The sequence below is a fragment of the Myxocyprinus asiaticus genome, chromosome 10 (assembly GCF_019703515.2).
Source record: "Myxocyprinus asiaticus isolate MX2 ecotype Aquarium Trade chromosome 10, UBuf_Myxa_2, whole genome shotgun sequence".
Taxonomy (NCBI): Eukaryota; Metazoa; Chordata; class Actinopteri; order Cypriniformes; family Catostomidae; genus Myxocyprinus; species Myxocyprinus asiaticus.
In genome coordinates this window covers 3,467,988-3,495,276 of record NC_059353.1, presented here as the reverse complement: position 1 = coordinate 3,495,276, position 27,289 = coordinate 3,467,988, and the positions used below count along the sequence as shown (strand labels likewise).

The window sequence follows — 27,289 nt, the reverse complement described above, 5'->3', positions numbered from 1 at the left end:
TATAGTACAAGCAGATGGCCTATTGCCCTCATTACATTAGCAAAGACAGCGCGGGTGGGAATCACTACAGTACATCATGGAGAGAAGCAAGCAGTTAGAAAACTAGGGTGACCAGCAGTTGGTCCCGGATTTACAAGGTGTGTCCCGGTGTCCTGTCGTTTCTCTAAAAAAAGAAATAATAATGTCCCGGTAATGTTTCAGCTGTTAGGCTCACTGATTTTTTTTTCTTTGAAATTAAATATCCTCAACATCCTTCTTGGTATCGTGTCTGGTATCGATTGCAGGGAAGGGAAGATATTTTATTGCATTGCATGATGATTTGACGAGACTTTCATTCTGTCATTCCGCAGCAATCCGCTCAGATTACCATGACAACGACTCACACGCTTGGCACTCTCTGCTGCTCTCTGTCATCATCCAATGCAAATTAGAAATGCCCAAATGAAAATGCATGTTCAACAAGCTGAAAGAAGCCAATCTATTTCTTTGCACAACATGTGAAAATGGAATTGAAATGTTTTGCTGTCACTGTAAATGTTCACTTTCCCATGGCCACAGTGTTAATAAGAGATTGCAGGTCATATTCATACAGCTGTATTTTTTAAAAATAGTACAAGAACTTAAATGTGAAATGTGGAATTGTATTTTAACTTTTAAGTTCCGATGTTGCAAATTTTGTGTAAAAATGTGTTGCTGTGTGTTTTCTTCTACTGTAATATCAGTAATGAAATTCAGTTGGTCTTATTAAAATGAATATTTTTAATATTATAATTATTATTTACAAACTGTACATTTGGGTGTCCAGCTATACAACCCACGTTGCACAAATGCCTGTTTTCCCCATTTTATAAGTATCACTTAATATAAAAACTAAACTAAAATAAAAGCAAAATGTAATGAAAAACTAAAACTGAACTATAAAATATTTAAAAACTAAACTAAAACTAACAAATAACTGACAAACAAAACGAAAACTAAACTAAATTGGAGCAAAAAATTTCAAACGAAATAGAAATTAAAACAATTTTTTTTTTTTTTTTTTACTATAATAACCTTGCTTGGAGGTCTGATTAGGTCTAATGTGGTCTAATGTAGGTCTAATGTGGTCCAAGAAACCATTTCAAACCCTGTGTTTTCTGTAAAAACAAGAGAAAATATCTTTCATTCTGTAATCGCTGTGTCATTCTGCTTCTCAAGTAATGTTTTCTTGTTTTAAGGATGTTTAGATATTTTACTGGAAAATAAGACAAAAATCCTTAGCAAAAAAATTATTATTTGTGTTTGGGGGTAATGTGGTCTGATGTGGTTTCTTGGAGGTCTGATGAGGTCAAATGGTCAGAAGTGATCTGACGTGGTTTCTTGGCGGTCTAATGAAGTCTAATGGGTTTTGAAGTAGTCTCTATGGATTCTACTGCAGTCTCAATGGGTCTAAAATTATTTCTTGGAGGTCTGATAGGGTCAGAAGTGGTCTGATGTGGTTTCTAGGGTGTCTAAAGGGGTCTGATTGGGTCTTATGTTGTCTTGTGTGGTCTAAAGTAGTTTATTTAGGGTCGAATGAGGTCTAAATGTGTCTGATGTGGTTTCTTGGGGGTCCGTTTAGGTCTAATGTGGTCTAATGTGCTCTGATGTGGTTTCTTCACTGTTAAAAAATTATGTTCTTACTAAGTGTTTGTCTTGTTTTTCAGTAAAATATATAAACATTCTTAAAACAAAATAAATTATTGCAATTCTTTTTGGTCGCACTAGAGAAACAGAAAGTACAGACCTCATAAGGCCCATAAGTAACCACGTCAGACCACTTCAGACTCCACTGTACCACAACAGACCATTTCAGACCCTGTGTTTTCCATGAAAACAAGACAGAATGTCTTATGTCATTCTGCTTCTCAAGTATTTATTTATTAATTTATTTTTTAAGGATGTTTAGATATTTTAACTGGAAAATTAGAAAAAATTCTTAGTTAAAATATTATTTGCAGTGTTGGGAGTCTAACAAGGTTTAATGGGGTTTGAAGTGGTTTCTTGGAGGTCTGATGATGTCTAATGGGATTTGAAGTCTCTATGGATTCTAATGTGGTCTCTAAGGGTCTGAAATGGTTTCTTGGAGGTCTGATGAGGTCTTAAGGGGTCTGATGTGGTTTCTTGGGCATCTAAAACCAAAAAGAATAGCAAAATTAATGACTTCCCAAATACTCCCCACATCTCAGGGGAATCAACCTACATATACCTGTGTAGCTGACTCTACATACAGTTGTGCTCAAAAGTTTGCATGCCCTGGCAGAAATTGTGAAATTTTGGCACTGATTTTGAAAATATAACTGATCATGTTGTTGTTTCAAGGAGCACAATACGACGATACTTGAACAAAAATGAGCTGCATGGTCGAGCTGCCAGAAAGAAGCCAATGCCACAAAAAAGCCCAGTTACAATATGCCCGACAACACCTTGACACGCCTCATAGCATCTGGCACACTGTAATTTGGAGTGACGAGACCAAAATAGAGCTTTATGGTCACAACCATAAGCGCTATGTTTGGAGAGGGGTCAACAAGTATTGTGCTCCTTGAAACAACCACACCATATTTTTCCAGAGCAGCCTGTATTTCTCCTGAGGTTACCTGTGGGTTTTTCTTTGTATCCTGGACAATTCTTCAGGCAGTTATGGCTGCAATCTTTCTTGGTCTACCCGACCTTGGCTTGGTATCAAGAGATCCACGAATTTTCCACTTCTTAATAAGTGATTGAACAGTACTGACTGGCATTTTCAAGGCTTTGGATATCTTTTTATATCCTTTTCCATCTTTATAAATTTCTATTACCTTGTTACGCAGGTCTTTTAACAGTTCTTTTCTGCTCCCCATGGCTCAGTATCTAGCCTGCTCAGTGCATCCAAGTGAGAGCTAACAAACTCATTGACTATTTATACACAGACACTAATTGCAATTTAAAAAGTCACAGGTGTGGGAAATTAACCTTTAATTGCCTGTGCATTTAAACCTGTGTGTGTCATCTTGTGTGTCTGTAACAAGGCCAAACATTCAAGGGTATGTAAACTTTTGATCTGGGCCATTTGTGTGATTTCTGTTATCATTATGATTTAAAAAGGAGCCAAACAACTATGTGATAATAAATGGTTTCATATGATCACTATCCTTAAATAAAATCTATGCCAAAATTTCACAATTTCTGCCAGGGTATGCAAACTTTTGAGCACAACTGTATATACATATAAATCTGGGAAAGAAGTATTTTGTCATTGAAAAAAAAATACACACATTACCTTAAAAATAATAAAATATTATTATTAGAATAAAATTAGAAACAACATCCAGGCTACTGCCCTGTTCACTTTCAGGTCCACCCTGTTTCATGATGGTGTGCTGGTGTGTATGTGTTTCAGGTTTGTAGTGTGTTGGAGAGTCTGGAGCAGGAGTACCGGCGGGATGAAGATTGGTGTGGAGCTCATGATAAACTGGGATCTTCAGCAGAGATGGATCATATTCTTCCACTTATCAGCAAACACCTGGAGCAGAAAGAGGCTTTTCTCAAGGTCAGTACTGAACTGACAGCCAACACACAACCATCTCTGTCAAATCAGAATGTTTACACAAACTCTTGTTAAATTACATTTACCTAAAAACATGAATGTCTCCTTTATCTTAGAAAGCAACACAGAATAAAAAGTTGATTCTTTATTTACATTTACTGTGAATCTTTGCACCAAACTAATAATTTGTTTTGTGGCTTCTCTACATTACATCCTGTGGTAAGAAGTTGTGTCCTGCATCAGGATGCTTACAATAGCCTTTCACTTGAACAAATCTCAAACTAAGATACAGTTAAGACAACTATCCTTCGAGCATACAAGCTTGTGCCTGAAGCTTACAGGCAACGCTTGTGAAGTTACAAAAACCGAGAGCATCAACCCTTTGTCGAGATTGCTTGTGAGAAGGAGCACCTATTTGGTATGAAGTGGCTTCGTAAATGGTTGAAAGTATGAAACAGTTAGTACTTAAAAAATCTCAGGCTGCTAAATCTGTGTGTTTAATTTAGTCAATTACTGACATGGCATCATCATGGCTTAATGCTGTTAACTCCAAGGTTTAGAATGGGTACAAACCTTTTCTCAAAACTGCCATTGTGTCGATCCCTGGCTAGGAAGAGCTGGTGCCAGTCTGTATATTAAGAGACACGGGCACCACTCAGTCACCACTCAGTCACCATTTTCTGAGACGACCTCTACAGGTAGTCATGTACTTGTGACAGGATTTGAGATGGGTTTCGTCAATGTGCTATTACATCAAATTCATATCATATCAGACTTGGTGGCTGGCGATGTAGTAGTCGGCGTGCCTATCCCTCTGGTTGCTTTTATTTTGGGTAACAATTTGGCTGGTGGAATATGTATGGATTCGCTCTGTCATTTGTCCTGAGGTTGTTCCTCTCCCGCTTCTGTCTGATGGTCCAGAAGAGTGTGTTCAGAAGTTTCCAGATGCATTTATGTCCTGTGCTGTCACATGGGCCCAGATGCAAAAGCAAGCTGAGTCTGTCGATGCTGAAATTCAAAATTTCAATAGGAACTTTGGTTGTTCCGTATTCTGTGAAACATATCCATCTGTTGGTGCAGAAGAAATGTCAACTGCTGGGACTGACGTTTCTTTGTCCCGTGCACAGTTACTCTCTGCTCAAAAGTCTGATTCATCTGACTTTTGACATACTGTTCCTGGACAATTAGCACTGCTGAAGGATCAATATCTGAATGAGAAAACATCCCGTAACTTAGTAAATTATGTAAGTGGTTTTCAAATGGTTTCTCCTTTTCAGAGTTGTAACTTGACACCGCATCTTTTCAAAGCGGCTCGAGATATGTGTCAGGTGGTAAAAGATGTCTGTCTAGTGCATGAATATATACAAAAATAACCCAAAATAGTCCAGATGTCCCTTTGGTGTTCAGGAATAGTTAGTAGGCCACAGTAGGCCTGTTTGTCCTGCTCTCTCTCTCTAAGTACGAACTGAGCGCCAGTGGGCAGGGCCAAGGGTACGATGATTTTAAGTAGGCGTTGATGTTTTTTTGCTGTAGAAGTGGAATGATTTAATTTACCCACAGTGACATAGGATAGTCATGGAATTAGGGAACGAGGTGTTTTTGCAGCTTGGTTTCAATAAATGCTTTTATTGCATTGGGGATTAAGTTTTGAGTTCTGAAATTTACAGGATGCTTTTATAGTAGAAAGACCTCTTATATGTCAAAATATCAAGGAATATTTTATTCCTCATGGCATGGCCCCTTTAAGGGATTTTGGCAGGTGCCCCTTACCACTCTTTCTAAGGAATTATCTGCCATTGTACTCCTGACGAATTTCTAAATTACTTGATTATGGTGTTTGGAATGAGAAACATGCCAGCCACATTTTAACGACATGTCAGTATCATCCTGACAGGCATCCTCCGCTTTACAAGAATCGAACAACGCGACGAGGCACAAACAGTTTGATCTACTCTACTTAACAAATACATTTAGATAAATATTGATGTATCAAGATGTGAATACAGTTTTAAGGAATTACATTTATAATGTATCGACGCATATGGACCTCAGCATGTAACCACAATACTGGTGTCAATCAAAGCAACTTATTAAGTATGAGCTGTCAGTACCGTGGGTGGGAGTGTTTGCGTATGTAAACTGTGTGTATGTTAATGAAGTGGTGCAAAGCACAAGTTGCTATTTTCCTGAGAAATAGGTCATTGCCCTAAAACGTTTTAATACCATGTCTTATCCCAGCGCAAATCCATATCCTGAACCATATTTGCCATGCGTATAAAAGGAGCGTGTCCCATTTAACATGGACGCTGTTAATGCACAAACTAATGTAAATCCATATTTCTATTCTTCTAATTCATTACAAACAGTCCATTTAAACTACCAACATCTTATGATTGTGCTGTCTTTGTTTATATAGCTGGTGCTTGACAGGGAATGGACTACTGTATATAATAGAACACAGACGGTGCCGGAGAAGAACCTCAGAATTAAATTGCACTTGACCTGAATAGGGCCTTGCGCATGTGATTTCACCAAACCCACTTGCGACTAGACTTAGAGTATGCTTGCACGAAAATACAGTACCAAAACTTCATGGCCATGCCCACTGACTTTGCGCTTATGACTTATGGCATAGCAATGCACTTAAAAAATGGGCCCAAAGTGACAACAAATACAACAACAGCATAAAAAATAGGCAAAAAGTAAAATAGTAAATAAGTAAATAAATAATAAGTAACATCTTCACAATGTAATTGGTCTGGTGCATTGCATCGCTAAAGGCTTGTCACGCTTTCTCAAGAATAATCTGGGAAATGTATAAATCTATATATAGATATTAATGATATTTACATTTGTTTATTTTTAATATATTTTCGAGGTGTATCTGTGTATAGACCCTTACTAAATTATTTAATTCAGTTATTTTTTTCCCATCTATTCACTTTTGAATATAGCTCTGCATCACTACATAAACATTTTTACATAGTAGTCTTGATGTTTATTGACATGTTATTTGTCAGCTTCCCAGCTACAGGGCACCAGCTACATATATTTTTTTAATTTTTTTATTTCAGTGCTTGAAATGTCTGCATGTGGTTCTATTAATGTTTTAATGCTATGACAAGTTTTTTGTCAGTTGTGCACATTTTCATGATCTCGCACCACAAACCAAAGGGCCGGACCTCTGTGTGTTTGTGTTTGTCTCTGTGTCAGACTGCTGAATTTAAAGGCAGTGTTTACTGAGTGTTTGTTTGTTTGTTTGTTTGTTTGTTTGTTACTGTGTATATATATGAACTACTGTTCTGTTAAACTTGATATACCCTAATGTTTTCTAATAACTTGTTAATGAAGTTATTATAAGGTGGTAACTAACTTTTAACCTTTTAACAATTTTAACAATCTGAGCACAGATGTTTTGACAATTGTGCACAATTTGATTCATTCATACTGTTCACTGTTGTGCTCAAAAGTTTGCATACCCTGGCAGAAATTGTGAAATTTTGGCATTGAATTTGAAAATATGACTGATCATGCAAAATCTTTTATTTAAGGATAGTGATCACATGAAGCCATTTATCATAACATAGTTGTTTGGCTCCTTTTTAAATCATAATGATAACAGAAATCACCCAAATGGCCCTGATCAAAAGTTTACATACCCTTGAATGTTTGGCCTTGTTACAGACACATAAGGTGACACACACAGGTTTAAATGCACAGGCAATTAAAGGTTAATTTCCCACACCTGTGACTTTTTAAATTGCAATTAGTGTCTGTGTATAAATAGTCAATGAGTTTGTTAGCTCTCACTTGGATGCACTGAGCAGGCTAGATACTGAGCCATGGGGAGCAGAAAAGAACTGTTAAAAGACCTGCGTAACAAGGTAATGGAACTTTATAAAGATGGAAAAGGATATAAAAAGATATCCAAAGCCTTGAAAATGCCAGTCAGTACTGTTCAATCACTTATTAAGAAGTGGAAAATTCGGAGATCTCTTGATACCAAGCCAAGGTCGGGTAGACCAAGAAAGATTTCAGCCACAACTGCCAGAAGAATTGTTTGGGATACATAGAAAAACCCACAGGTAACCTCAGGAGAAATACTGGCTGCTCTGGAAAAAGACGGTGTGGTTGTTTCAAGGAGCACAATACGATGATACTTGAACAAAAATGAGCTGCATGGTCGAGTTGCCAGAAAGAAGCCTTTACTGTGCCAATGCCACAAAAAAGCCCGGTTACAATATGCCCGACAACACCTTGACACGCCTCACAGCTTCTGGCACACTGTAATTTGGAATGACGAGACCAAAATAGAGCTTTATGGTCACAACCATAAGCGCTATGTTTGGAGAGGAGTCAACAAGGTCTATAGTGAAAAGAATACCATACCACTGTGAAGCATGGTGGTGGCTCACTGATGTTTTGGGGGTGTGTGAGCTCTAAAGGTACGGGGAATCTTGTGAAAATTGATGGCAAGATGAATGCAGCATGTTATCAGAAAATACTGGCAGATAATTTGCATTCTTCTGCACGAAAGCTGCGCATGGGACACTCTTGGACTTTCCAGCACAACAGGCCCAGTTGACCCTCCAGTGGTTACAGCAGAAAAAGATGAAGGTTCTGGAGTGGCCATCACAGTCTCCTGACCTTAATATCATCAAGCCACTCTGGGGAGATCTCAAACGTGCGGTTCATGCAAGACGACCAAAGACTTTGCATGACCTGGAGGCATTTTGCCAAGACGAATGAACAGCTATACCACCTGCAAGAATTTGGGGCCTCATAGACAACTATTACAAAAGACTACACGTTGTCATTGATGCTAAAGGGGGCAATACACAGTATTGGGTATGCAGACTTTTGAACAGGGGTAATTTCATTTTTTTCTTTGTTGCCATGTTTTGTTTTATGATTGTGCAATTCTGTTATAACGTACAGTTGAATATGAATCCCATAAGAAATAAAAGAAATGTGTTTTGCCTGCTAACTCATGTTTTCTTTAAAAATGGTACATATATTACCAATTCTCCAGGGGTATGCAAACTTTTGAGCCCAACTGTACATACAGTATCTCACCTCTGGGCAGCAGTCCAGTGTCTGTGTGTGTGTGTGTGTGTGTGTGTGTGTGTGTGTGTGTGTGTGTGCTTTACGAGGACATTTTTTAGGTTACAAGCTACAAGTAATACAAGTAATTACAAGGGTATTATGCTATAAATGTGGTTTATGAGGACATTTCTAGTGTCCCCATAGTTCAAATCACTTTAAAAAACATACTAAACGATGTATTATTGAAAATGTAAAAATACAGAAAGTTTTCTGTGAGGGTTAGGTTTAGGGGTAGGGTTAGGGTTAGGGGATATAATCTATAGTTTGTACAGTATAAAAATCAATATGTCTATGGAGAGTCCTCATAAGGATTGCCGCACCAGCGCGCGCATGTGTTTGTGTGTTGTGCTGGTGTTTGTTAGATAAAAAAAAAAGTGTTCTGTGTTTTTCAGGCTTGTACTCTGGCCAGACGCAATGCTGAGGTTTTCCTCAAATATATCCACCGAAATAACGTCAGTTCTCAGGGCTCGTCTGGCAACACCCGTGGCCCTGAGCAACAGGTCAAAGGTCAGAGCTCATATTTTGGATTCATTACCGGTAGATCATCTTTATATATGCCCATCATGATATACACTATATGGCCAAAAGTTTGTGGACACCCCCTTCTAATTAATGAATTTGATTACTTTATGTTTCTTTATGTAATGGCTTGGGCTTTGTGTGCTTCCAAATTTGTGGCAACTGTTTGGGGATAGCCCTTTTCTGTTCCAGCATGACAATGCCCCTGTGAACAAAGTGAGGTCCATAAAGGAACGGTTTACTGTGTCTGGCGTGGAAGAAATTGACTGGCCTGCACAAAGCCCAGACCTGAACCCCACTGATCACTTTTGGGGTGAACTGGAACAGCAACTGTAAGTCAGGCCCCATCGACCAACATCAGTTCCTGACCTCACTGATAGCCTTGTGTCTGAAAGAGAGCAAATCCCTGCAGCCATGTTACTACATACAGTATAGTGGAAAGCCTTCCCAAAAGAGTGGAAGCTGTTATTACAGCAAAGAGGGAAATTGATGCCTAAGGTTTTGAAATCAAATGTTCATTAAGCACATATGGTGTCCACAAACTTTTGGCTATATAGTGTATGTTATTTTGATATGAGCATGGCAGATTTTTTTCACTTGTTGTAATATCCCTCCATTTATTCAGACATTCATTTATACATGTTACTGTAATTATAATATTGTGTTATCTATGTATGTAGACCTAAAACATGCATCATGTGTTTTATAGCCATCCTGAATGAACTGCTGCAGAGGGAGAACAGAGTTCTGCATTTCTGGACGATGAAGAAGCGATGTTTGGATCAGTGTCAACAGTATATAGTGTTTGAACGCAGTGCCAAACAGGTGACTACACAGAACTGCACTTCTCATGTGTGTGTTTGAGTAACTGCACTTTATTTGTTTCTAAGTGTGTTTCTCTATGCACACTGTAAAAAGTTGTAACCTGCAATCGTTACCTTAAGGAGCTATTTCTAATGAATCTATCTCTTAAAAATTATTTTGTTGGTGTAACTAACACACTCTCTTGGAGAAATCATACAGATTTGTATATCACTGAAATCGTACAAGTTGGGTCGTACGAATTCATACGAATTTTGCAACAGCTAATCAGGTGACTCTCCCTCATCTTCTTCTAAAACGCGACAATTACTTTCTTCCGTCATACAAAACATACTCTTTACACTTCAAATCATTATTACAGACTCTACTCTATGGTTAGGTTTAGATATGGGGTTTGGGTTAGGGCATAACATTAATAAGCATTTACACCATGTCTGACATGTGGAACTTTCGCTTACTTCCGCATTACACATCCGGGTATTTGCACATCTAGAATTCGTACGATTTCGCATACTCATGAGATCGGGTTGGTGTAACCCAATCAGTAATGTAATCTGATTACAAAGTAATCAGTTACTGTAATCTAATTAATTAAGTCAAAAAAGTAGTTTATATGATTACATTTACTGATTTTCAATTAAATTAATTACTTTTAAGTACATTACTTTGGTTAAACAGTTCTAAAACAGTAATATTTATGTAGTTAATAAATATGTAGTTATATACTGTAGTTGTATGTTAATGTTCATATGTACGTCTTTGCATTTCTGTGACAGCTGAAGGGCGTAAACCTCCTAATGATTCATTGTAAGGGAGAAACAAGTGTATGACTTACATGTGACAAAGAACAAGGAGGAAATATAGACATGATTTAGAAATTGTTGAGCAAAACAAATTAATGAAAAGTGTTTAAAAAATGTGACTAAAGTAATTAGAAATGTGATTACTTTTTCATTAAAGCAGTCAATAATGTAATCTGATTAGAAATTTAGAGAACTAACTAGTCATTTTTAGTTGATTACTTTTTTGAGTAACTTACCCAACACTGAACCCAATGTAATCATGTCAGTTTAGTTATTTTAAATAATATTTTTCATTTGAATAAAGCCAGTTAATTTATGTGTTACCACATGATGAACATTTTTAAGTTGTGTGCATCTATGTGCGTCTGTAAGGAAGAAGCCAAAGTCAAACTAATTCACAATGAATGACGGCAAAAGCTCTTTTTCTGTTGTACCGGTGAATAAACATAAGTGAATAAACCTGCATCACTTATACACGATGTATATGTTTCATCAATGCATGGTATCTAACAAATTGTTAATGAATTAGCATAAAACAAACTGCAAAGAGACTGTCATATACTGTATAACAAATCCATATTTTTGAAATAAAGTACCGAGTTAAAATAATTTAGCAAAATTATTAATTTCCACTTTCCCATTTGTAAATACGACTTTGCTGGGTCATTCATGTGCACGGAACTCCACTTGAAGGGCATATACTGTATATTCCCTAGTGTTTGCCTTGCCCTTTAGTCAAGCGTTGTTATTGTAATGAGTTTGTTTGTGTTCTTGTGCTCCTGGTTTCTCTGCTTATTTCTGACTCCTTTAAACTGCACTTGGATCTCACTTACTAACTGCCTCAAGGACTCATTAAAGTGTGTTTGACAATGTTTGTATTTGCATGCATATCAATAACTACTGTATGTGTACACTTTACAAAATGGTAACCTGCAATTGATACCTTTAGGATTTATTTCTACTTAATTTGACTCATAGAAATTAGTTTTGTTGGTGTAACCTAATGTAGTCTGATTTAATATTGTTGAATTATACACTGAAAAAATTATAACCTAAAAATGTGCTTCATGTGGTAACATCTAAATGAACTGTTTGTATCTATCATAAATTGTACTTAATTTGAAATTCACAATTTCAAAAATAGCTTTATTGTTACGATGAAGGCTAAACATTCTCAACAAATGTCTGAACAGTATAAAGACATTATGGCAATACTATGCATTAATGTTCCATTTGTTAAGGGTTTATAAAGGGGTTCATTAATAACTAGTAAGTCATTAACAAATACATTATAAAGCATTTGTGTGCAGTTATATCAACAAGGGCAGCTTTCATTGGATCCTTCCCAAATAGTGATACTTGTATTAATCAAAAACATAAAATGCATAAAATGATTTCTGTCACAATGCAGCAAAAATAGACTATTATAGTGAGATTAAAAGGAGGGATTATGTCACTACAGTCGCTTTGTGTTTATATTAATTACTATTATATTAATGTCTTGACTTCATGCCCATTCACAGCATATGTCATATAATAAAGCCTGATGACCATTAAACCATACTGAACTTTATGTACATATGTTTCTAATGTTGACAACTCCTTAACAAATGCTTCATATGTGTCCACTTTACATTAAGGTGGAATAAGTGCTATTAAGCATTTAAGACAGGTGAGATGCAGTGGCTCACTATTTGGCAATAAATAAATTATTAGTCATTTATAATCTCTTTATAATCCCTTAACAAAGGAAACATTAATGTAAAGTATTACCCACATTATAAACATATTAAAAGTGATATTTTTAAGATAGTACTGCCTGCACCAGTTTGTATAAATATTGTAACTGTGTTTATCTTTACATTTCATCTGGTTTTCTGCAACTGTGTGTTTTCTGATTAATGGCAAATTTTCCATTTCATTCATAGGATGCCTACCTGAAAAGTCTCGGTTGAGTGTTTGACCTTGGGTAGAGGTTTATGTTTGTGTTTGGACTCTAAGATCTCACAGAGACTTCAGAACTATATATTGAGATTGTGATTGGTGTGTTGATCTGAATGATGATTTGATGGTGTCTCTAGGCATTAGAGTGGATAGAAGAGGCTGGAGAGGTCTACCTCACAACGCACACCAGCCCTGGAGACTCAGTGGAGAAAACTCAGGAACTGCTGAAAGAGTATGAAGAGTTCCGCATCTCTGCCAAGGTACAGAGACACAAACCTCCCTTCTCTCTCTTTCTCACATCAGCCTAACGTGTCACATAAGGCCAAATAAAACATGTACTTGTCACCGAGGGACATTTATAGATCTGTCTTTAGACATAACTTCTGTTTCTTTGCACTAATATGAAATGTAAATGATCAAACCAAACACTCTGACACTCACACACATTGTATTTGTATGTCACACAGCAAACTAAGGAGAAAGTGAAGATGTTGATCCAGTTGGCAGATAATTTTGTGGAGAAGGGACACATGCATGTCACCGAGCTGAAGAAATGGGTGTCGACAGTGGACAAGCGTTACAGGGATTTCTCCCTGCGTATGGGCAAATACCGCTGCAGTCTGGAGAACACGCTGGGCATCAGCTCTGAGGTACACCACCATTTGTCCATATCTTACATGAATACAATCTTTTAGACAGGCAGAACTGTATTGATATTCCTCAAATGTTCTGGTTAGGGTTTTACACTCCAGTCATACTCTGTTTTGTAGATCATTTCAGTTTAAATGATCTCTCTCTATGTGCTTGTGTGTTTCAGGATAATAAGGATCTGGAGTTGGATATCATTCCTGCCAGTCTGACTGACACCGAGGTCAAACTGCGTGACCCCAACCATGAGATGAATGAGGAGAAGAGGAAATCAGCCCGCAAGAAAGAGTAAGTGATCATACGCACAGCCTCAAGGAAAACAACAACAAAAACACTGCTGTGGGGTCATACTGTACTGTCACAGACATATGATGTGCATTTGTAATCAGTTTCTTGTTTGTGTTGTTACAGGTTTATAATCGCAGAGCTGTTACAGACAGAAAAAGCCTATGTGAGGGACTTACATGAATGTTTAGAGGTAAGTGATTCTATCATATTCATGATGATCATTTTCATTTTCTGTATTGTATAGGCACAGCAGAAGCAACATGATCAAACAGGAAGTCGGCATGCTGTTTCCGAAAGTTCCGGTACCCTAGGAACGGCAACAGTATGCCGACTCACTGACATGCCCTATCTCCCATCGGACATATTTAGAATGGCTCAACAACAATTACTTTCCGTCGTGGTACGACTGGTAGCACGTTGCGTCAGTTGCATGGTAGACCACAGATCGATCCCCATTCAAACGAGGAAGTAATCATGTTTGTATAAACACTCACAAGTGTGATAAGGAAGTTGCATTTTTATCCCTAACATTGCATTTTGTCTCTACTAATGGTTAGGATTAGATATGGGTTTTGGTTGGGGTGTAGATTAAATAAAATAAGCATTTCTCTTCACTGTTTTACACCCTGTTCAGTTGAAAACAATTCTTTTTACAACTGACTTCTGTTGACCTCTCCTGGATATAAATGGATGTTTATATGCTCTGAAACACTTACCGTTTTAGCCTTTGGGGGCAGTGTTTTCAAATTTGGTCAACGTATACCGATTTCGGCTAAAGTAAAATCGTCACACACATGCCAATTTTTATGTGAGATCAGGCTGGCAGAAGCAAAAGAGCGAATCGGTCGGGTTCTGGAAGTAAAAATACCATTCTTGTTAATCGATGGTATACAGTGCATCTGGAAAGTATTCACAGCGCTTCACTTTTTCCACATTTTGTTATGTTACAGCCTTATTCCAAAATGGATTAAATTCATTATTTTCCTCAAAATTCTACAAACAATAACCCATAATGACAACGTGAAAGAAGTTTGTTTGAAATCTTTGAAAATTTATTAAAAATAAAAAATAAAAAATAAATCGCATGAACATAAGTATTCACAGCCTTTGCCATGACACTCAAAATTGAGCTCAGGTGCATCCTGTTTCCACTGATCATCCTTGAGATGTTTCTACAACTTGATTGGAGTCCACCTGTGGTAAATTCAGTTGATTGGACATGATTTGGAAAGGCACACACTTGTCTATATAAGGTCCCACAGTTTACAGTGCATGTCAGAGCACAAACCAAGCCATGAAGTCCAAGGAATTGTCTGTCGACCTCTGAGACAGGATTGTATCGAGGCTCAGATCTGGGGAAGGGTACAGAAACATTTCTGCAGCATTGAAGGTCCCAATGAGCACAGTGGCCTCCATCATCCGTAAATGGAAGAAGTTTGGAACCACCAGGACTCTTCCTAGAGCTGGCCGCCTGGCCAAACTGAGCGATCGGGGGAGAAGGGCCTTAGTCAGGGAGGTGACCAAGAACCTGATGGTCACTCTGACAGAGCTCCAGCATTTCTCTGTGGAGAGAGGAGAACCTTCCAGAAGAACAACCATCTCTGCAGCACTCCACCAATCAGGCCTGTATGGTAGAGTGGCCAGACGGAAGCCACTCCTCAGTAAAAGGCACATGACAGCCCGCCTGGAGTTTGCCAAAAGGCACCTGAAGGACTCTCAGACCATGAGAAACAAAGATTGAACTCTTTGGCCTGAATGGCAAGCGTCATGTTTGGAGGAAACCAGGCACCGCTCATCACCTGGCCAATACCATCCCTACAGTGAAGCATGGTGATGGCAGCATCATGCTGTGGGGATGTTTTTCAGCAGCAGGAACTGGGAGACTAGTCAGGATCGAGGGAAAGATGAATGCAGCAATGTACAAAGACATCCTTGATGAAAACCTGCTCCAGAGTGCTCTGGACCTCAGACTGGGGCAAAGGTTAATCTTCCAATAGGACAACGACCCTAAGCACACAGCCAAGATAACAAAGGTAGTTCTGTAAGAACTACAGAACTACCCTCCCACGACGCACTGTGAATGACGCAATCAAGCTGATCTTCCTACACTCTAATTAAACTACTTGCCCAAAATATTTAACAAATTTTTTTAAAAGTATATTGATTCAATGCTTATAATCAGCTACTTTAAATCAACAGTTTGTATTCATCATTTTAAAGCTGCACTATGTAAGATTTTTTGGGTTACCATTAACAAAAGTTCATTATTGAGTGAGTACATAAAAAATGAATGTTCAAAACCATGTCCTTGTCTCACCCTGATTCACTACAGTAAGCCTACAATAACGATTTTTATTTTGAGGGAATTTTAGCCGTCGGGTCGGATTTGGCGCGAAATCGCAGGCATATGTCATTCATCCTTGCGTGTTTACGTCATATCTGTAAGCTGAGAAAGAAGATCCGGCTGTGTCACGAGAAGTGGAAAGTGAGTGCAACAGCTGTTCAGTCAGTCCAGTCGCTGTTTCAGGAGTCAGGACAGCAGCAGAGTAAAATTACTCTCCTAATGGATTTAACTGTTTTTTTACTGTTTGGTGAAGTTGTTTAGTTGCTATAATGCTTGGATATGTTTTCTGGTAGGGTTGTTGAAGCTTATATTGTTTGTCAATCATTTATGATCAGTGTTTATGTTTCTGTTACAATCTTACTAATATTCATGATTTATTATTATTATAGTATTTTATAACATTGCTGCAGTTTCGAGATTCCTAAATTGTGTCTCTAAATGTTTGTGCCGCGGTTTTCTTAGGCTATTTTTTTCTTTTTACCTCAGTCACAGGAATGCACAAGTTGTCACTTTACATTGTCCTTGTAGCAGAACATTTTTTAATAATTTATTTGTATTTATTTTTTTGCCTGATGAAGACCTAATTGTCTAAACATTGCAAGCAATTGTAAGCCAATAAAGTATTTTCGGAGCAATAAATCAGTGTACAGACACTTTCCATTTTATCCTTTTAGCAGATGTTTAAACAGATCTAAATGGCACTATATATATATATATATATACACACAAGGTTATTCCCCATGAATGTATGCTCATCTCAAGTTGTCTATAATGTACAGTTTTCATAGCACAGTAATGTTTATTAATTTGTTTAGCATGTAACCATCTCTCTGTGGTAAATTTACTTCCAAATAAACAATTAAAAATGTATTATTGTAATTGTTATATTGCATATTTCTGCGTATTGTTTTCATGTTCAATAAAGTATTTCATCATTATTAAATCCTCGTTTTGCATTTTAATATTACAGTCTTTTATTGTTTGCAGTGCATAGACCTACTATTATAATATGACAGTTCACTCGCATTGACTACTGAGGCTGTAGATTGTAATATAAAAATAAAGTGTCTTCAATTGGCCTCATTCCAGCCATTTCACGAGTTTCACCTCTTAAAATGATATGTGTAATACAATACAAAAATGTTTGTGTATTGTGTAGTGAATAAAATGCTTTAATAATCATATTAAAATATAATTAAGAGTGTTGTGTATCTTCTTCAAAGTAAGTACTACATCAGTTATAATTTTTTTAAGCGAATAACATTATATCAACATGAAAATAGCTTGTCATGACTCAGAGATATCAGAGTCCTCAATCCTTGAGATTCAGTAGAGCAGTGCCTAATCACAACTGACGTAAAGTGTTCCTCTGCAAATAACTTGCAGTTTTATGCTTCATCCACTAGAGGGCCAAAAGTTACATAGTGTAGCTTTAACTCCATTCACAATGCTTCATGGGATTATAGTTCAATGCCTCATTAAAGACATTAAGTACACACATCTTGTATCTTTGTCTTTTTGTCTGATTTAAAATTTTATTTTTATTTTTTGTTTTTTATTTTTTTTTGCTTCAAATAAAAATGTGTAATGTTGTGATTCACCTCGGAGCTGGATGGTTTGGTTCATGGCTTAAAACTCTTTTACGAAGGATTTATGAAATCTCCAAGGAAAAAAAAATGTAAAGGAAAAATACTTCTGGAACCAAGACAGCTGAAAAACTGGGCGGGCGCTGTTCCACTAACTGTTACTAGCCACTCTTGAATACTTGATTGTGGTTGGTCAATTGTGGCATTCTGCAGTTAAATATTGTTGTATGATGATTGTATAATTGAACTGGTCATGATCACACTGTCAGGGTTATTTTGCGATTATGACAGGCTGAATGTACATTATGCCTTTTTCTCTTACCAAATTTTCCTTTACATTTGAGATTATAGAGCTTGATGTGTTTTGAAAACATACTGTAAATTCCTCCTCAGTCCCAAAAGAACATGTTTTGAAACTAAGTTGCAAAACTATGACGGTGTTTTAGTGCCATGTAAAAAAAAATAATAATGATAATAATAATAATAATAATAATAATAATAATAAATGTATATATATATATATATATATATATATATATATATATATATATATTCTAAAATTTAGAGAATAAAAATCGTAATATTTAGAGAATAAAGTAAAAATTATGAGAATAAAGTGTTATATTGGGTGAATAAAGCAGAAATATTTTGAGAAAAAAAATCACAAAATTAAGAGAAACAGCGCATCATTATCACAATGATTGAACGCTGAGCCAGCATCTTTATCAATGCATGAAAAGGATTTGGAGGATTTAATTAAATCATATTTTAGGATAGGATTTAGCATTTAAGAAATCCTTGGTCTTTTGGTGCATCAGCACAGAGTTATTAAGTGTCCGGACACTGAAGCGGTTATGTATGAAATTGATTTTATTCAAGAGAAAGAACCAGACAGACATTTGCGCAGTCCCGCTCAGCATGGGTGATACTTGGTCTGGATTTGTGTTGGTTTTTGCATTCAGATCAATACTATAACTGAAGGGATGTTACCACATACTGAACAATGTCTTGAAAGGGCCTATACAGTTCACAGAAGTACCAGTTATTTATACCTTCACTTGGGTGTAAGCCTATATCTCGCGCGTCCCTTGACAGGCACCCACAGGTTGAAAACTCCTGTACTAATGCACACTTCATTCACGAACAGACACAAAAACTTCCCACAGATTTAGCTCTGCTAATTGACAACAAAGTTGCATAGCCAGCGCTATCTCTCTGGTTAGTGGTGTTTACTGTATCCAGAGATACAGACACTCCAATTTGCTGTTGTCCACCACATCACTTTGATGTTACTTTCCTTACAACTTATTCTCGAAATATTACGACTATTTTTTTTGTAGCAAAACAGCTCATGTACAGTGTAAATGTAAAATTGTATGCCCAGAAAGCTAAAGGTCTTTGTCACATCTCTTGTGTGTGTTGGTTTTATTAGACATATCTGTGGGAGATGACCAATGGAGTGGAGGAAGTACCTTCAGGAATTGCCAATAAAGAACACATCATCTTCGGAAACATTCAGGAGATTTACGACTTCCACAATAAGTCAGTTTCTGGACTCTCAATAAAGCAAACATTAACAAAATGATTTAACTTTTTACCAGCATACAGATGGTTCTCTTATTGTGACAGATAAAGAGAGAAATAATATGCTTTCCAATAAAATTATAGGCTTAATATGCAGATTTGTTTGCTAGGTCTATGTGTTTTCCACTTGATATGGAAATGAGCTGCTGTAGAGATTAACACTCATTTGCATATTGTTTTGTTTTGTTGTGTTGTAGTATATTTCTAAAAGAGCTGATCAATTATGAGCAGTTACCAGAGGATGTGGGCCATTGCTTTGTCACATGGGTCAGTAAAACATTTGTTTATCAAACACCTGTATGCCATTTTAATTGATATAGATGTGATTATCACTAGTAGCGTTGTGCAAGTATGCAAATATGCAGTTGTTTCAAATGTACAGCTACAAATTAGAGATACAGTCACTGAGCACTTTTTTAGGAACACTTGTACACCTATTTATTCATGTGATTATCTAATCAGCCAATCGTGTGGCAGCAGTGCAATGCATAAATTCACACAGATACGGGTCAGGAGCTTCAGTTAATGTTCACATCATCCATCAGAATGGGGAAAAAATGTGATCTCAGTGATTTCGACCGTGGCATGATTGTTGGTGCCAGATGGGCTGGTTTGAGTATTTCTGTAACTGCTGATCTCCTGGGATTTTCACACATGACAGTCTCTAGAATTTACTCACAATGGTGCGAAAAACAAAAAACATCCAGTGAGCAGCAGTTCTGTGGACAGAAATGCCTTGCCGATGAGAGAGGTCAACAGAGAATGGCCAGACTGGTTCGAGCTGACAGAAAGGCTATGGTAACTCAGATAATCACTCTGTACAATTGTAGTGAGCAGAATAGCATCTCAGAATGCACAACACGTCGAACCTTGAGGCGGATGGGCTACAACAGCAGAAGACCACGTTGGGAACTTTATTAGGACCATAGTGTTCCTAATAAAGTTCTCAGTGAGTGTATATGATACCACATTTATGACATTGTGACCAATTTTTGCTGTATTTTTTAACCATCAACTTGAGTGTATGATTACATTGATATTGAAACAGGCAACACGGGGCTTTTGTCCAGTTCAAACAGTAAGCCTAAATTAGCCAAAATTAGTAAATAATTCAGCACCAGCTTACCATTTTATCAGATGAGAAATTATAACAGGTGTGCAGCTGGAAATGTATTTGACATTCTGTAATCACAGACAGATTCGTTAAAATGGTTTCAAATGAAACTGAAATTGTGGGCAAGTTTTTACCTTGTCTTTGATATGCTAATATCATGCTTGTGTCTTTGTGTTTCAGGCTGATAAGTTTAATATTTATGTCACGTATTGCAAAAATAAACCAGATTCAAGTCAACTCATTCTGGAACATGCTGGGAGTTTTTTTGATGTAAGTACATATGCATTTGCTTACATGTTTCTGTTTTTATGTGTTATCACCTAAACTCAAATGGCATGTTGTACGTTCAACAGAGATCAGTAGATGGAGCCAGTGAGTCACTCACTCTGAACTTGTCACTGTAGCACAAGCGAGTGAATATTTATAGAAATAGTTGACATAGGTCATAGGTCAGTGTGTATGAGAATGGTGTGCTATATCATAATTATTGTGTATGATCATTTTTGTGGTTTTGTGTGTTCTGAGCAGGAGATACAGAAAAGACATGGTCTGACCAACTCTATATCATCATACCTCATCAAACCTGTGCAGAGAATCACCAAATACCAGCTGCTGCTCAAGGTACTATACATGAGTGTTTGTTTCTCTTGTGTCAACGCATTCAGACCGAAGGTCAAATGTAGTGTTAATTGTTGTGTAGTGTACAGTACACAATGTATGTCTGCAGGAGCTGCTGTCCTGCTGTGAAGAGGGCAAAGGTGAAATTAAAGACGGGCTGGAGGTCATGCTGAGTGTGCCAAAGAGAGCCAACGATGCAATGCATGTCAGCATGCTAGAGGGTAAACACACAGACACACTCAAAAACAAACATTGACTGTATTTGGAAAAGCTGCATACTACTATACTACACTTACTACTTCTGCAGTGGTCAGTATGTATACTGTGTTTAGTATGCAAATTGAATTTGTAGTATGAATGGAATACCTGGATGACTGAATATGTTTGCTAAAATGTGCAGCATACAACAGAGCAGCCAGTGAAACAGAACCCTGGTGTCTCGAGGTGTATTTTAAAAAAATAAACATCTTTTTAACTTGACACGTAGTCTTAAAAATGCAGCTGTCCTGTTCGAGACACTGAAAAAACAGCAAGACACGGTGACTCAGCGATCAAAGACGTCCGTCCAGTGCGTTTACATAGAAATATATGTAAAACAGCGCGGAAAAACATGTTCGGTGTGATAATAATAATTATTTATTTTTTAAATACATTTTTAAATTATATAATTTACTTTATTTATTTATGTGACAGTTTATTCTTAAATATTTTTTATTTTAATTTTTTTTTATTATTATTATTTAATCAGCATTATTGTTATTTTTAAATTAAAAAAACCCAAACCTGGCCCGAAACCCGACGGTTTTTCAGGTTCCATCGTCCTTGGGTCGGGTAGCAGACCTTTAAAAGTAATACCAACCATGATTTTTTTACATCTCTTTTTTTTACCTATTATTTGATCGGACTGTTGCTTTTCTACTGATACTTGCATAACGTATACGAAATATGACCTTTTGTGACCTCAGGTTTCGATGAGAATCTGGATGTCCATGGTGAACTCATTCTGCAGGACACCTTCCAGGTGTGGGACCCCAAATCGCTGATCCGTAAGGGACGAGACCGACACCTCTTCCTGTTCGAGATCTCCCTCGTCTTCAGTAAAGAGATTAAAGACTCGGCGGGACGATCTAAATACATATTCAAGAACAAACTACTGGTACTTCAAAAACATTATCTCACTAGATACACTTTATAGCTCTGTTTCAAAACCTAGCGAGCTGCTGTTCTAGACAGCATTTTAAGGCAACATATTGTTGCCATAATCTCAATGCAAAAGCTGTTTCAGACAGTAGACAGCAACATTGTGCTGGCTTGTAAGATACCTTGTTTTGTCCAAATTCTAAAGCAGCATCACGTGTCCTTCACAGAATGCATTTCAATGAGCTCGGTGGAAAAAAATAAAAATAATAAATTAATCCAAAATGGTGGGCATGTGTAGAGAATTGTTGATTATAAATGCTTATATTTCATTTACCACTGAAAAATAACCATAAAGATGTATTTGTGCAGAATTTTTTTATGCTTATTAGACAGTCACTGTTAGCTTAGCAACATGCTAATGTCAGGCTTTATTGGAATCAATTGTGATTCACATCTCTTGTCCGCTTCATACGAATAGTGCTATTTTGTGGTGCATGAGTGACTGTTTCTGCCGAATTAAGTGTTCCAAATCAGTCACTTATGAGTTCCATTTGAAGTTTGCTACCTACATATAGTAGAGAGTAGACAGAAAGGCAGCTCACTAGCATTTTGAACATAGCTAATATCACTTCAGATATCATTTCAGTGACATAAACATCAGCTAAGCCCTATGGGAAAGCCAGTAGGTGCATTCAGGAACAAAGTTATGCCTGAGTTTCACATTTCCGTCTGTTTGTAGATTGTGTAACTCTGTTAACTCTGTGCAGATGTACCTGTAAGCAGTGAGTGCAGGTGTTGTATTTGTGTAAAGCAGATGTGATGTTTGTCGCCCTTGCTTTGTTCAGTATGTCTGTGAGTGTGAACAAATCCTCATTTGTCTTGGGTTTTTCTTCTGGTTTTGTGGGATTTTCTAACAACCACCGTTTAAGACTTCAATTATCCATTAAGACTATAAACTATCCTTTGAACTAACTGAAGGGGTCACATACTATACTTTTTTAGCATATAATGTTGTCCCTGAAGTTCTCTTGTAATATTAGTCAAGGTTTCTTGCACCAAAATCAGTCATAATTGAGTTTTTCATGACCATTTTCCACTTTCTGTCTAACCCTTTAACAATTAACAATTAACCTTTAACAATTAAACAGCCTTTTGTGCTACTGTACCCTTAAAACATCTGTATGTAAATAACCTCTGTTATGATTGGCTGAAATGCAACACAACCAAAGTGAGCTGCTCCAAAAGCATCTGTCTGATGCACGAGACAACGATCAGCCATTAAAAATAGCACAGACGGAAGTGGACCAATAATAGGGTTATGTTCAATGAAATGGAAATAAAACAAACAATATTTTCACTTTTAAAGCCACTTTTTCTATTGTCTAAAAGCTATACTTGTCTGCTGCCACAATATACTGTGTATATTATGCAATGTATTTGAATTATCTGCATTTTAGGAATTATTATATAGTATTATATTTAGAATTATTTAATATTCTAAATATGTTTTATACTTAATTATCTTTAATTGGGTGGCTTTTCTCAGTAAACACTGATATATGATCAACAGTGATTCATTGTGATTAATTATTTGGCACATCATTTTTATTGTAATTAATTTGATTACAATTTTTAATAGATTGACGAGCCTAGTTTTAATAAATGGAATGTTAGAGTATGTCTATAGCATATCAAATTCTTCATATTATATAAACCATTTAAAAGGTAAAAGTGCCATAATACAACACATTTTAATCATTTTAATTATTTTATTTTTATTAGTACAGTTGCACTTTGATGTAATTTAAATACATTTTCCCAAAATACTGTTTGTGTGTAATGTTGTGATATTTTCAGACGTCTGACTTGGGTGTAACAGAGCATGTGGAGGGCGACCCATGTAAATTTGCTCTCTGGGTTGGACGCACACCCTCATCAGACAACAAAACTGTCTTAAAGGTACACTACACAGTAATATTAATTTTAATCTTAAAATGAAAATTGAAAATTCTCTCATCCTTTACTCACCATCATGCCATCCCAGATGTGTATGACTTTCTTTCTTCTGCTGAATACAAATGAAGATTTTTAGAAAAATATCTCAGCTCTGTAAGTCCATTCAATTCAAGTGAATGGTGGCCGGAACTGGGAAGCTCCAAAAAGCACATAAAGGCAGTATAAAAGTAATTCATACATCTTTAGTATTTAAATCCATATCTTCAGAAGTGATATGATTGGTGTGGGTGAGAAACAAATCAATATTTAAGTCTTTTTTTTTTTACTATAAATCTCCACTTTCACTTTTATTTTCACATTCTTCTTCTTTTGTATTTGGCGATTTGCAGTCTTTGTCCTTATCGTCACCTACTGGGCAGGAGGAGAATTTAAAGTAATTTGAAGCCTCAGAAGATATTGATTTAACCACTGGAGTCGTGTGTATTACTTTTATGCTGCATTTATGTGCTTTTTGGAGCTTCAAATTTCTGGCCACCATTCACTTGCATTGTAGGGACCGACAGAACTGAAATATTCTTCTAAAAATCTTTGTTTGTGTTCTGCAGTAGAAAGAAAGTCATACACATCTGGGAGGGCATGAGGGTGAGGAAATGATGAGAGAATTTTCATTTTTGGGTGACCTATCCCTTTAATTATTTTATGAATTACTATTAGAGCATCATTGTCTTTTAATTTTGACATGGTCCCTTTATTTAAATGGCTTGAGAACAAACCGTTGTAGTACAAAGTACAAAAATGTAGATAAATTGCGTCCTACATTTTTCACAGTTGTGCATTGTTTTGTCCTGATGGGTTCTAGTATGGACATGTGACATAAATGTGTGTGATTGTGTTTGTTTTGTCAGGCATCTAGTATCGAGGTGAAGCAAGAATGGATCAAGAATATACGTGAGGTCATTCAGGAAAGAATCATTCACCTAAAGGGGGCGCTAAAGGAGCCAATCCACGCTCCCAAAACCCCTGTCAAACCCCGCAACAACAGCAAGAGGTCAGACACAACTCAACACTAAACACTGTACTATGACATGCTTACCTGTTTGTACTGGACACTTATTTTAAGAGTGATCACTTCTGCTGAAAATGAAAATGTGTGTATGTTTGTAGGGATGTCGGTGAGGATGTAGACAGTCAGGGTGATGGCAGCAGTCAGCCGGACACCATCTCCATTGCCTCCAGAACCTCTCAAAACACTGTGGACAGTGACAAGGTACAGCACAAACACACTTATCTGACCTCTGACCTCTGCTCTATATTTCACCAAGTATCAAGCTGCACTGCTGTCAATAGTAACATTAAAGGGATAGTTCAACCAAAATGAAAAGTCTGTCATCATTTACTCACCCTCATGCTGTTCCAAACCTGTATGACTTTATTTCTTCTGTGGAACACAACAGGAGATGTTTGACAGAATGACGGCCTCAGTCATCTTTCACTTTCATTGGATCTTTTTCCATACAATGAAAGTGAATGGTGACTGAAGCTAACATTCTGCCTAACATCTCTTTTTGTGTTCCATGGAAAAAAGAAAGACATATAGGTTTGGAACAAATTAAGAATGAGTAAATGATGACAGAATTGTCCTTGTAGGACGCTACAAAAAGATTGCATACAGAGTTTGGCTGTATTTTAGTGGGACTGTTTTTTTTTTGTTTTTTTTTTATGTTTCACCTCAATTTAAAATTGAAATTACTGTCAGTAATTTTGTCCAAACAGTTTTGCCCCTTATAAAGTTTTTTTTTATTTTTTTTTAATTAGTGTACTTCTTAACCAAGTAGACAAAAGTGTCAGTGAAGCGCATGCTTGAGATGAAATATGAAACAAGTGATGTTTAAACAAAACAAAGAAAATTCAATGTAAATATCACTTGTGAACAGAATATTTTGATTGGGCGTCATTTCCAATCAAACTGGAATTTTGCAGAATTATGCAAAAAGTGTGAAAATATAATTTAAATGTGTGTATTTAGGATACATAAAATGTTAGCTATGAAATTAGTCTTAGTGTGACAAAGGAGTCAACCATGACATTAGACATGTCATTTCCATCAGCATCATTTCCAGCACAGAATTCTGTTAAACACAATACAGAATTTGAGATGTGCTGGAAATGACATTGGTGGGAATTTTCATGACTTTAAGAAAAAAAAAAAAAAACACCTTAATCTCCTGTGATGCATGTATATACAGTTTTGAACATTGATAGAAGACAAATCATTATATATATACACTGTATACATATTGAGAGTGTGAAAAAATGTTTTAACAAGACTTTACTATGTAGAAATTCACAAGGCTAAGCTTCCGTAGTTAAAGAAACATATACATATGCTGATCCATTTACAGTATACTGTCCAACATAAAGTAATTAGTACATTAAGTAGGTTGTCCAGCTGTTCCATGCATACATAAAACAGGTACACTGTGCATAGAATACATACTACATAACTCATGGTAGTACAGGTGCATCTCAATAAATTAGAATGTCATGGAAAAGCTCATTTATTTCAGTAATTCAACTCAAATTGTGAAACTCGTGTATTAAATAAATTCAATGCACACAGACTGAAGTAGTTTAAGTCTTTGGTTCTTTTAATTGTGATGATTTTGGCTCACATTTAACAAAAACCCACCAATTCACTATCTCAACAAATTAGAATACATCATAAGACCAATAAAAAAAAACATTTTTAGTGAATTGTTGGCCTTCTGGAAAGTATGTTCATTTACTGTATATGTACTCAATACTTGGTAGGGGCTCCTTTTGCTTTAATTACTGCCTCAATTCGGCGTGGCATGGAGGTGATCAGTTTGTGGCACTGCTGAGGTGGTATGGAAGCCCAGGTTTCTTTGACAGTGGCTTTCAGCTCATCTGCATTTTTTGGTCTCTTGTTTCTCATTTTCCTCTTGACAATACCCCATAGATTCTCTATGGGGTTCAGGTCTGGTGAGTTTGCTGGCCAGTCAAGCACACCAACACCATGGTCATTTAACCAACTTTTGGTGCTTTTGGCAGTGTGGGCAGGTGCCAAATCCTGCTGGAAAATGAAATCAGCATCTTTTAAAAAGCTGGTCAGCAGAAGGAAGCATGAAGTGCTCCAAACGTTCTTGGTAAACAGGTGCAGTGACTTTGGTTTTCAAAAAACACAATGGACCAACACCAGCAGATGACATTGCACCCCAAATCATCACAGACTGTGGAAACTTAACACTG

The 27,289-nt window shown here is 36.7% G+C and overlaps 1 protein-coding gene across 2 annotated transcripts in view; it reads left to right on the top strand.

Moving 5' to 3' along the window:
• The window catches only part of LOC127446817 (kalirin-like), a 352,102-nt gene that overhangs the window by 228,591 nt on the left and 96,222 nt on the right, over positions 1–27,289 (top strand). For both annotated transcript variants that reach the window (XM_051708059.1, XM_051708058.1), the window contains exons 18-33: positions 3,401–3,550; positions 9,046–9,160; positions 9,882–9,997; positions 12,879–13,001; positions 13,209–13,391; positions 13,559–13,677; positions 13,801–13,867; positions 19,040–19,149; positions 19,389–19,458; positions 20,486–20,575; positions 20,834–20,926; positions 21,033–21,144; positions 21,889–22,079; positions 23,921–24,022; positions 24,925–25,067; positions 25,184–25,286. In XM_051708059.1, coding sequence (XP_051564019.1) covers positions 3,401–3,550; positions 9,046–9,160; positions 9,882–9,997; positions 12,879–13,001; positions 13,209–13,391; positions 13,559–13,677; positions 13,801–13,867; positions 19,040–19,149; positions 19,389–19,458; positions 20,486–20,575; positions 20,834–20,926; positions 21,033–21,144; positions 21,889–22,079; positions 23,921–24,022; positions 24,925–25,067; positions 25,184–25,286 — 1,887 coding nt within the window. The remainder of the gene's footprint in view (positions 1–3,400; positions 3,551–9,045; positions 9,161–9,881; positions 9,998–12,878; positions 13,002–13,208; positions 13,392–13,558; positions 13,678–13,800; positions 13,868–19,039; positions 19,150–19,388; positions 19,459–20,485; positions 20,576–20,833; positions 20,927–21,032; positions 21,145–21,888; positions 22,080–23,920; positions 24,023–24,924; positions 25,068–25,183; positions 25,287–27,289) is intronic.